The following is an 11,731-nucleotide window of genomic DNA, read 5'->3' on the forward strand; positions in this document are numbered from 1 at the left end:
GAATTCCAAATGGAAGCCAAATCAAATTGGAAAAATAACAGCATCTGGAGCACATAGTTTGAATGAATGCATGAGAGTGAGAAAGAAGTTATAACGTCTCAATTTAAGTACCTTATATTTATTGTATTTCAGAACTTTTTTTGGTTTTTTGATTGGAGTATTTTGGATTTCTAAATGGAAACAAAATAATAAAGCTTTTTTATAATGGAAGCATTGCGGCTAGTTCTGGTCTCAATTCTGATGTCCAACAGTGAAACTTTGGGTAAAGAGATATTTACTCTTGTGTGTTTCAGTTACCTCACTTGTTATTGGATAATACTTTCCATTTTTAGGAAATATTACTTGATCTACTGCCTATGATCTCATTTAAATCCTGGTAATTTTAGGAGGTTTGACAGGTGAAGAATTTAAGTAGGATTATATTGAGATAAATTTGTTCTCAAACCCTGAAATTCTGCAATTGCTTTTGTATTCTTTGTATAAATAGCAAGTTTGAGACTGTTGGATAACATCATTGCTTCTGTCATTTATTAACTCCATGGTAAGACTGTAACTGTATATAGGGTATCTATTTTATTGCTGGCACCTCCCTAAGATGCTATAGAAAATCTAAGAAAATAGAGACATACTGTATGTTTTTATAGGTATATTGGTATTTACCTTTTTTAGCTCTAATGTCTGGCTTTGGGCTTTTCTCCCACCCCCCAAATTAGGTTGAAATTGATTAGGAGGTTTTATCTATTAGTTTATGCAGCAATTTATCATATTGGTGAAAGCAGATTTTGGCTCCAAACGATTACAAAAATAATTCAGCATGATAAATACTCATGAGCTTGTGCTAAGTTGATTAGGGCATGTTGGATTTAGGCCCTTGTGATATTTAATGCAGTGCGAAACAGATATTTGGCAACAGGAACAGATACTGATCTTGAGTTTTGAGATTTTAAATTAAAAATCTAAGTCTCATTTTGTGGTGTATCTCAGTATATACAGTAAGAGCATTCCTGGAAAGTGCGTATATTTTATGCTCCACTACATCTCTATTTGTACTTGATCATAGTACCAACAATATTGTACTGCACAATTTACTTATTTCCCCCTACTTTGCTGTTAATCAACTAGGGGTAAGGACTATATCTTACTCATGTTTTTTTTCCCAGCAGCTAGCCAACACCTACATATGGTGGGCCTCAAAATGCCACTCTGAGTACTCACTTAGTTAGTATTTGTTATATCTTCATATATAACATTCTAGGACACTAAGTTTCAAATCTCTCTATTGTCTAGATTACATAAAGATGAAAGTAAAGTTTTACCCAATAAAGAAATATAAGAACAATTTTAAGTCTTTGAATTTTTGAGGTTTAGTATTAAATCATAAAAGTAACATTTTATAAGACTCTAATTTGGAAAGAAGTTATCAGTTAGAACATTTTCAACAGTTTTTAGCTTTGTCAGAGGATAGAAAGTTGAGGTGGAAGGAACAAAATTATCTTTTGTTCTTTTTCTGATTTTAAGACATTTTATTTCAAAATAACTTCAGTCTTACAGAAAAGTTCTAAAAATTATGCAACAATCCACATTTACCATTCACCCAGAAGCTCAAATGTTCACATTTACTTTTTTATTCTCCTCTCCCCTTCACTCTCTCTTTTACTCTTTTTCATTCTTTCCCTTTTTCCCTCCCCCATTTCAGAGTACATTCTAGACATAATGTCCCTTTCCCCCTAAGTGCTTCAGTTATATTTCTGAAAGATAAGGTCATTTTCTTATATAATAATAGTACAATTATTAGCATCATAAAATTAACACTGTTTTGATACTATTCTCAATAAGACAGTTTTTGCAGTTGTCCCACTTATAACATCTATATAGTAAAAATAATTTTTCTCTGGTCTTAGGATCACTCAGTGTCATCAGTTTTCATGTCTCTTCAATCTTCTTTTATCTGGAAGACTTTCTTAGTTTTTCTTATCTTTCATGACCTTAACATTTTGAAGAGTGTGGCCCATTTATTCAGAATTATCTTTTGAATTATTTTCTGATTAAAGAGGGACTGAGTTTTCTTATGATTTAAAACTTTCTATTGATGACAGTAGAAGGTAGTATTAAAGAATCAGAGTATTATGTAATCCTTTCTATGTTTTGATATCAACTGTATATTAATATTTAGAAGGTATATGTGTATTCTGTATAATGGCTGTATATTTAAAGACTAGTATTTCTTTTTTTCTATTTCTGCACAAAGACAAAATTACTGTGACACCTTGGAATTTAATGTCTCAAACCTCTAGGAAGTTTTTAATGCTGGTTGGTTATTTTAAGTATTGTTTATTTCTTTTAGCTAAGGATTTTTTTAAAAATTCTTTCATTTCTAGTGTTTACGCAAGTGGGGTTACAGAAGATGTGAAGATATTTGTTGGATTAAAACCAATAAAAACAATCCTGGGAAGACTAAGACTTTAGATCCAAAGGCTGTCTTCCAGAGAACAAAGGTATTGCCTTTACTGTTTTGTTTTCTTTATTTTCATTATTTTCTCTCAAGCTTTTCCAAATGACTATATACTGTTTAATTAATTTTGGTGGAAAGGTCCTTCTCTTTGACTTGTACAAATGGCATTGAGCATTAAAGTAATACATCCAAGTTAATTTTAAAATATTTTATTCACTCAGATCAACCTATACTGTGCTGGAGAAGGTATTCCTGTATATCGTAAACTGCTGTAATTCTGAGTCAGATATGGGCTTTTAGTACTTCTGACCCTGAGATTTTTTTCCTTTCTCTATGCTCAGAGAAAAGAAATGGCAGCAAGACTCATAGCTGGGCAGCTTAGATGAATATTTCTTTCACCTTCCTTTCTTTTTTCTACATAAGAACCTGAACAAGAACCACTGAGAACCTCTGCTTCAGAGAACTGCCCAGCTAGTTATCAGGGTTTAACAGTTTGTCCTCCAGTCTTTCACCCTTCAGGGAGCCTCTGGTGGAGAGTCTTTTTAAAGTCTTTCCTGGACTAGAAATTCTGTTTGAAGGGAATCTTAGCCATCCTTGCTATTATTGGTTCATAGAGTCAAGTGAGATTAAATTTATTTAAATCATACTCTGTCATCCAGATTAAATAGAGGTCAAAAAACAAACAACAAAAAAGGAAATCGTTTGATTTTCACATTTACTTATGTTGAGTATTTATAAGTCTGTATCCATGCTTAAAGTCCTCTCCATATGAAAAGGCTTATACCTAATATATAGTTTTGATCTTGGGTCATGTGAGGCCCAGTATAACATCATTTTAAGATTCCAAGGTCAAGTGCCATGCCCATAACTGCTGAAGACAAGTTATTATCAAGGGTTGCATAGGAAAAGATTCTACGGTTGTTGACTCAATTCTAAAATGTCATGTCCCCAAGTTTAATACTCTAATGTCTAGTTTCCCTGGCAGTCTTCTCAGATCCAGAGATCCAGGTTTTTCCTTGTGTGTTTTTGCCCATAGACCTGTATCCCAAAGATTCAGAGAAATGAGGATTGTTTTGGAATTGGGGAACATCAGAAATGTAAAATGTTATGAAATGTGACTGTTGATGAAAAGAGATTAATTGTTCTGCTCTTATTGTTATTTAGGAACATTGCCTTATGGGGATCAAAGGAACTGTTAAGCGTAGCACAGACGGGGACTTCATTCATGCTAATGTTGACATTGACTTGATTATCACAGAAGAACCTGAAATTGGCAATATAGAAAAGCCTGTAGAAATTTTTCATATAATTGAACATTTTTGTCTTGGTAGAAGACGCCTTCATTTATTTGGAAGAGATAGTACAATTCGACCAGGTAAGACCTCAGGAGGAAAAAAAAACTTTGATAGTTCCTTGGGATATAGATGTTAAGAAAGAGCACACAGTGTTATGTAAAATAAAATTCTTATATATTTGATTCCTCTTCTTGCTATACTTCAGATATGCTAAGCTCAGTCTTGTCTCAGTACTCTTCCATGGACCTCTCTCCTATCATTCAAATACCTGATGGACCTTTTCTCACAACCCTGTCTAAATTAGCCAACTTGCCACTCCACTCCCTTCCTCCCACTGCTCTCTTTCCCTTTAATCTATTTTCTTTTTCTTCATAGCACTTATCGTTATCTGAATTATAGATTCATTTGGGCATATGTTTATAGTCAGTCTCTTTAGTATGCAGTCTCATAGAAACAAAGATTGTTTTTTTCTTTTCTTTCTACCCAGCATTCAGGTTATTGAGTAAATATTGTGTTGAGTGAAGAAATGCATAAAGGACATTTGGTCCTGTCCAAAACATCTGTAAGATATTTGGTCCACACCAGAATGTCCTTGATATATGGCCCTGTCCAAAACCATTTGGCATGGACCAAATTTGCTCATGGATGTTTTGGATAGGGCTAAATTTCAAGTATCTTCTGGCATGAACCAAATGTCTTAACTGACTTTTTGGACAGGACTAAATGTCTGCTAATAAAATGATCCTGCAGAAAATAACCATACCTTTGTGAAATACAGATCTTGGCTTTATTAGAAACTAAAGTACCTGGCTTCTTTCCTTAAATGTATCATGATGTTGTTTCATCAAAATTTTAACACTTTACTAAATCGGTATAATGTGAATTTACTATTTTGAAAAAAAAATGAGTGGAAAATAATAATCTATTATGGACTAGGATTTTCTTTTATAGAGGGCACAGCTTTTGTTTACAAAGTATTGTTGAAATAATAGTGCGTTCTGTTTCTTCTCAGGAAACATAGAGGTAACTTTTAAGAACATTGTATCGCTTCAGTCACAATATACAAAATCAACCTGTTTGGCCTTAACATGCTAGAAATGCTGTTTAAAGCTGAAAAAAAAAAAAAGCTGAAATGAGCCAGGATCTTATTTGTCTTAAACAGTCTATATTTTATAAAAAGTAAAAATTCAAGAAGTTACAGTGGAATAATTGGCCTTAAAAGTACCTAAGAATTTAGAAGAAACTCTGATGTTCATTCTAAAAAAAAAGTAATCCTTAAAGTTGCCTTATGTATGTATGACGTAATCCACCACTCCTCTACCCCCTCCTCAGCCCCATCAGCTATTTCTTTGTGAGTGTGCATTGGTGAACACAATATCTTAAAAATATTTCAGTTGTAGAAACTGATGGCCTTAAATTTCATAAAATTGTGTAAAATGATAAAGAGAAAAGTAAAACTACATTCTCTTTACAAAGAAATATTTTGCATGTGAAATGTTTACTCTGGGGCTTGGCTTTAGAGAAAATGTTTCCTATATTTAAAAGTAAATTTTTGCTTCTGGCAGGTTGTTATTCAGTATTGTGTTGCTTAAGTTATCATTTTGTCATTGCTTTTTGGCTTAATATTGTGGTCAAATAACATATACCATAAGATTTCACTCGTTTGTAATTTGTTAAGATTTGCTTTTGACCCAATTTAGATAAATATTCTAAGTCTGATTGAAAAGAATGTAACAATATATAGTTTTTTTTGATTGGTTGTAGTATTTGTTGTTGCTGTTTATATCAGCCATGTCTTTACTGATTTTTTTTTAAACTACTTATTCTATGAGAAAGGTATATTAAAATCTATTAGGATTATGGGTTCGTGGTTTTGTTTAGTTGTTAGTTTATATCTGAGATTCTGTTAGGTGTATCTAAAAGGTAAAAATTTTTACGTCTTCCTAGACCCTCTTAGTATTATGAAATGTCCTTCTTTATCCAGTGTTTCTCAACTTTAAATTCTACTTCATCTGACATTATTATAGCTATTTCAGCTTCCTTTTGGTTTGTGTTTGCTTGGCATATTATTTCCAGCCTTCTACTTTCAATCTTCCGTATCCTTACATTTAAGGTGTATCTCTTGTGTGCAAACACATAGTTTTCATCCATTTTTTCTTTATCTTTTAATTGAATTGTTTAGTCAGTTTATATTTAATGTAATTTCTGATATATTTGGGCATAAATTACCATCTAACTGTTTGCTTTACATTGGTACCACCTGTTCTGTGTTCCCTTTTCTCTCGTTTCTTTTGGATTAAGTATTCTTGTATTATTCAATTTTTCTTTTTTTTAATTAGCTTGTTAGTTAGATATTGTTTTATTGTTCCTTCAGTGTTTATCTCGGAAATTGCAGCATGCATACTTGAATTATTCTAAATTAAAATAGTATATTGATTTTTAAAGGGTGGGAATGCTATGGTTTAAATTTAATCTTTTTAAAACAGTTTTTCTCAATATACATACAGTTCATGCATAAGTCACTACATCCATAGTATATATACAGCTATAGAATGAGCTTTGAGTTGTTTAGACTTCCACTGAACATATACATGAACATCTTGTTTGGAAGTTTTGTGGATGATTTTACTCTCTTATCAAAGTAAAATATTTTGGCAGCAGAGCTTGTGGTAAGCAAATGTTTCCTCTTCACTGGCTTAAAAGAAACATCACTAGATACTCGAGTGGTGTGTTTTTCAGAAACTGTAGATGTCCATATATATTGAATATCAAGATTATGGCTCTAGTGTTTGAGGAAATAAGGAACAGATTTTTTCTTCCATCATTAACCTGTTCTACCCAAAAACAGCTCCTGAATCTGGGAACAGTCTCCAGTGGCAACTGCTGTTTAAAGGAAGTAGAAAACTTTAAAGAAAAAGCAAAACTGTTTGAAGAGTAAAAGCAACATCAAACAGATGGATATCTTTTTAATAATTGAAAATTAGTGTAACAACATTAAAGATAACTTTGAAGAAGGAAAGAGATTCAATCTCACTACTTCCAAGAATTATTTTCATTTTTTTTACATAATACTTTCCACTCCTCTTGTGCATACACATTTTTATATAACTGTAGTCATCATTTTGTATTTTTCTCAATATTATGTCAAGTATATTTCTACATTTTAAATAATTAGTTATAATGCTTTTAATGGCCTTATAGCATTATTTTAATGTGTTTTTTTTTTAAACACGAGTAGAAGAACCTAAGGAGTAGAGAGAATAATTGTTACATATATTATAGGTATAAGCGTAAGCAGCAACTAAAATAGAAATTTTGCTTGATGCCAATTTTTATTTCTAACTATAACATAATGGGGGTTTTCTCCATCCATTTAGCTGTGGCCACTTTACCCACTTTAGATTATACATTATATCTTTCATATACAATCTACTTCTATCTGTATCTGTACCAGTTGAACAAAGTCTTATTGGTACAAATTTTATTTTTTGCTTCGAACTACTATCCAATTCTTTATCTTTGCCCATTCTTGCAAAAATTATTTTATTTTATTCTATTCTATTTATTTGGTTGCGCTGGGTCTTAGTTGTGGCAGGTGGGTTCCTTTGTTGTGTCTTGCCGGCTCCTTAGTTGTGGCAGGCGGGCTCCTTAGTTGTGGCTTGTGGGCTCCTTAGTTGTGGCATGTGAACTCTTAGTTGCGGCGTACATGTGTGATCTAGTTCCCTGACTAGGGATCAAACCCAGGCCCCCTGCATTGGGAGTGCGGGATCTTAACCACTGTGCCACCAGGGAAGTCCCACAAAAATTATTTTAGTATTAGATTTAGTAAAACAAAATTAAGAAGGAATATCTGCTTGGGGAAATTATAAGTAGTTGGAGGTTAACCATGTAAATAAATAGGAGCAATTGAGGGAAGTCTGTTCAAGGGGCCTTAATTTATTTGGGTTGAATCCTCAAATGCACTTCTTCCTCAAGGAGGTAGTCAAAGGTATATATCACATATACCATAGGAATACTCTTTACTGTTGCTTTAAAAGTTTTAAAAATTGCTATATGAGTCGTATATGCTGAAGCCAGGCTAATTTAAACTTACTTGGGTCTTAGTAATTCCTTTAGAAGTTGTAATAAAACGCTGTTGCAGTGAAGAATTTGTGGGTGGGAGGCGGAGTCCCTTGCAGTTTACTCTGTAAAGATTTACATGTCTTATTTATGTAAGAGGCAATATAGCATGAAAGAGGCAATATTAACTATTTTTATTAAATCTTTGAATTTTCTCCTTTCTTTCCTCTTGCTTGTGTGTTGTGTTCCACAACACAACATACATGCCAAAAAACAAACCAGAAGGGAGCAAGTAGAAGTCTCATAGATTCAATTGTCAGTGAGACCACATAGGTGTTCAGTGTACTCTTTCATCTGATTAGGTACTTCTCTACTTATCAGGGTGGTATCTACTAGATGAGACATAAAAGGCACAATCTGATTTATCTGTCATTTTTTCTTCATATATTACAGATCTTAGTTATCTATGCACTGTTAGATACTGATGATCTTTTTAAATGCTGAACAAAATTTTGTACAAAAATGGCTGCTATATTTTAGAATATGATCCTAGTAAAATATTTTGCATTTTATAGCATTTTATAATAGACCTAATATTCTAAGAAATAATCTTCACAATGATAGGGCAGAAATAGTGTGAACCTATGAAGAACCTGATTCTTAGAGATTCCTCGACCTGCCCTAATGAGCAAGAATCACCACACCCAGGGAACCTTGAAGCATGGTGTGTCTCTCAGGCATTTACAGTTAATTTGTAGTTCCTCCCATTCCAGATACAATGTAATCAAAAAGAAACCATCCTTATTATAAGCAGAGTTGTCCAGCAATGTAGTTGACCAAAATACCTTTTTAACCTATAGAAATGTAAAGTGCAATGGAAATTCTGAGAGAAAATTAATTTCATTTCATATAAGATATATATTTGAAGTGGATGTTGAAGGAGGAATTTTCAGCAGGTTGACAGGATAGGAAAAGTAATAGGCACAGAGGTGGAGATCAGTACCCAAACAGTTAACTGTAGCAGTTCATTGTTTTTACTCCAGTGAAGGTGTCATGAAAAACATTAATGAGCAATGTGATTGGAAAGCTAGTTCATACCTCATTGTATAAGACTTCAGATTCCATGTTTACACATTTGGGCTTTGTGGAAAGCCCAGAAGGTTGTGTAGGGAAGGAACATATTTTAAGCTTTGCTTTAGGCTTTCCAGTTTTAAAGGGAGGAGAGGTTGGGAGATCATTACAGTTTATATGTATGTCTGTTACATGTGTTAGGGGAATAGCCTAGTAGAAAAATAAAGACTAAAATTTAAGGGTGGCAATAGAAATGGAAAGATGGGAATGAATAGGAGCAGCATGGTCGTGGTTGAATTCCTGAGACCTATCAGCTGGGTTAATATTGTGGTTGGGAAGAGTAGAGGCAAAAGTGAGTTTCAGGATGTTAATCAGAAAACTGTTGTATCATTTCTACAAGTAGGAAGGTGATACAAAATTTATTAAATTTCCACTAAGCCCAAACTCAGTATAGTGTGTAATATTTTTTTTTCTAAGTGCTGTTCTCACAAAATGTGAAATATGGATGGAGACAATGAAGAGGTTATATTATAAAAGTTGCAGTCTAGGAGGAGAAACAGGATATATACATATGAACTCTTTACGACCATGATTAAATGCCATGTGTTCTGTAAAAAGTATCAATATTGGGTGAGTGATTGGGACACCTTTAAGAATGCATTGGAGATTTGAAATAGCTCCTAAAGGATCAATAAGAGAGAATTGGAAAAAAGAAAAAGAAAGGATAATCTCTTTTCCCTCCATTTCAGGCTGGCTTACAGTTGGACCAACTCTTACAAATAGCAACTACAATGCAGAAACGTATGCATCCTACTTCAGTACCCCGAATTCCTACTTGACTGGATGTACAGAAGAAATTGAGAGACTTCGACCAAAATCACCTCCTCCCAAATCTAAATCTGATCGGGGAGGTGGAGCTCCCAGAGGAGGAGGAAGAGGTGGGACATCTGCTGGCCGCGGGCGAGAAAGAAATCGATCTAACTTCCGAGGAGAAAGAGGTGGTTTCAGGGGGGGCCGTGGAGGAGCACACAGAGGTGGCTTTCCACCTCGATAGTTTTTAGGACAGTAATCCTATTAATGCCCCTTCACCTTCTTTCTGATAGTTTGAATTTCAACTGGGAGACGTTGTTTAGAACTCTGTTCCAACTTGCACTTTGCTTTAGTTTCTCCAAGCTGCAGGAATATTTTACCCAACCTCCCTTGCAGTTGTCACTGTCTGGTTTTGTCCAGAATAAATGAGTCATCCTGCCTTTTGTCATGTGCATGTAACCGAACAGAATGGAACAACACAAATACTTTCACTTTCAGAGACAGAATTTATTCTGATAGATTTCAACTAATTACAAAGGCTTTTGCTTTTTAGAAATAAAGTGAGCAGTGAAAAAGACCCAATCTGGAGTATCATACTAGTGCTGACAGTAGTTGATAATGGGCATCCTGCCACTGCTGTCACAGCAAATGGGAAGCTGTTTGACAGCCTTGATGGAATGGAGTTGGGACAGATGGTGAACTTCTCTTAGGCTTTTAATATTTTCTTGTTGAAACAATAAAAAGAGACTTCCTTTTTCTTTCTTTATGAAAAATCTTAAACTCATATAATTTGACCACAGAAGAAATTGAGAGACTTGGAACAAAATCACGTCCTCCCAAATCTAAATCTGACTGGGGAGGTGGAGCTCCCAGGGGTGGGAAGGGAAGAGGTAGAACCTAGTAGGCAGACATTACAAAGAGAAAAAAAAAATACTCATTATAATCTCAGTTGTGCAGCTACTGATGACTGTTAACAATACTTCCTAAAAAACAAACAAGGACAAATATCCAAGTGCTAGAACTTTGGTATGGACTTGATCTTGGATTGACTTTCAAAGCAGTTTCATATTCCTTAACAAAATAAAAGAATTGGACGCAACAGAGACACCTGGTTATCAGGTACTTGGTTTAAACATTTTGGGGAATAAAGTACTTGGTGATGAGGAAACGACATGCATCTTTAAACTTGTTACGGAGAAAACTTAATGTAAAACCAATTACAGAAGACCCTTATCTTAAGAAGAGAGTTTGGAAAATGGAACTGCAGTTGCCTTTTAAGGGACTGGTTTCCCAGATCAGTTAGTTGTGTGAGACTTTACGTTGTCATTTCTCTTTCTGTACTGTAACTCATGTTTTAAATGAATTTGCTGAATGAAATAATGCCATTATTGTTCTTGATAAATCTATTTTTTATTTTGTGTATGATTTTTCTAATGAAACTTTAAACCTTTGAAATTTGGGAGTCTCTTTTCTGTGAGTGGAATTGTCGTTGTTACCAAATGAAAAAGGACTGACCTAAGATGAGACTATTCTCTTGGTCTGTGAGTAACCGTTCTGTGCTTTTCATTGGCTCATAAAATGAGGTTTTGTTATATCCACGAAAGACTCAGTTTGAAGATAAGGACTGAATTACAGAAATAGGCTTGAGATCCTTAAAAGCCTGATGAATTTCACTTGTTCAACCTGTTAGTGCTTTCTAGTACAGATAGCATTAGACTAACGCTTTTCTTGATGTAGATGTGATGTGGAACTGTTGGTTAGAATTTTTACTGAAATGATGGTACATATTCAACTTTAGTAATTAAAACTTACCTAGAGATAGAACTGTATTTGTCAGAGTTGACCTGGCAATGAAGAAGACAGAGATGCTGGTCTTGAGGCTGAACCAAGATGGCGGAGAAGAAGGACGTGCTTTCACTCCCTCTTGTGAGAACACCAGAATCACAACTAGCTGCTGGACAATCATTGACAGGAAGACACTGGAACTCACCAAAAAAGATATCCCACATCCAAAGACAAAGGAGAAGCCACAGTGAGACGGTAG

At 34.2% G+C, this 11,731-nt stretch overlaps 1 protein-coding gene across 1 annotated transcript in view; it reads left to right on the plus strand.

Annotated features, from left to right (window-relative positions):
- The window catches only part of METTL14 (methyltransferase 14, N6-adenosine-methyltransferase non-catalytic subunit), a 33,354-nt gene extending 22,411 nt beyond the window's left edge, over positions 1-10,943 (plus strand). The window contains exons 9-11 of the mRNA XM_082389677.1: positions 2,379-2,495; positions 3,617-3,827; positions 9,627-10,943. Of these exons, the coding sequence (XP_082245803.1) occupies positions 2,379-2,495; positions 3,617-3,827; positions 9,627-9,931 (633 nt within the window). The 3' untranslated portion in view covers positions 9,932-10,943. The remainder of the gene's footprint in view (positions 1-2,378; positions 2,496-3,616; positions 3,828-9,626) is intronic.
- The last annotated feature ends 788 nt before the right edge of the window (positions 10,944-11,731 follow it).

Source organism: Balaenoptera borealis, assembly GCF_965194805.1.
Source record: "Balaenoptera borealis genome assembly, chromosome: 4".
NCBI classification, from domain to species: Eukaryota; Metazoa; Chordata; class Mammalia; order Artiodactyla; family Balaenopteridae; genus Balaenoptera; species Balaenoptera borealis.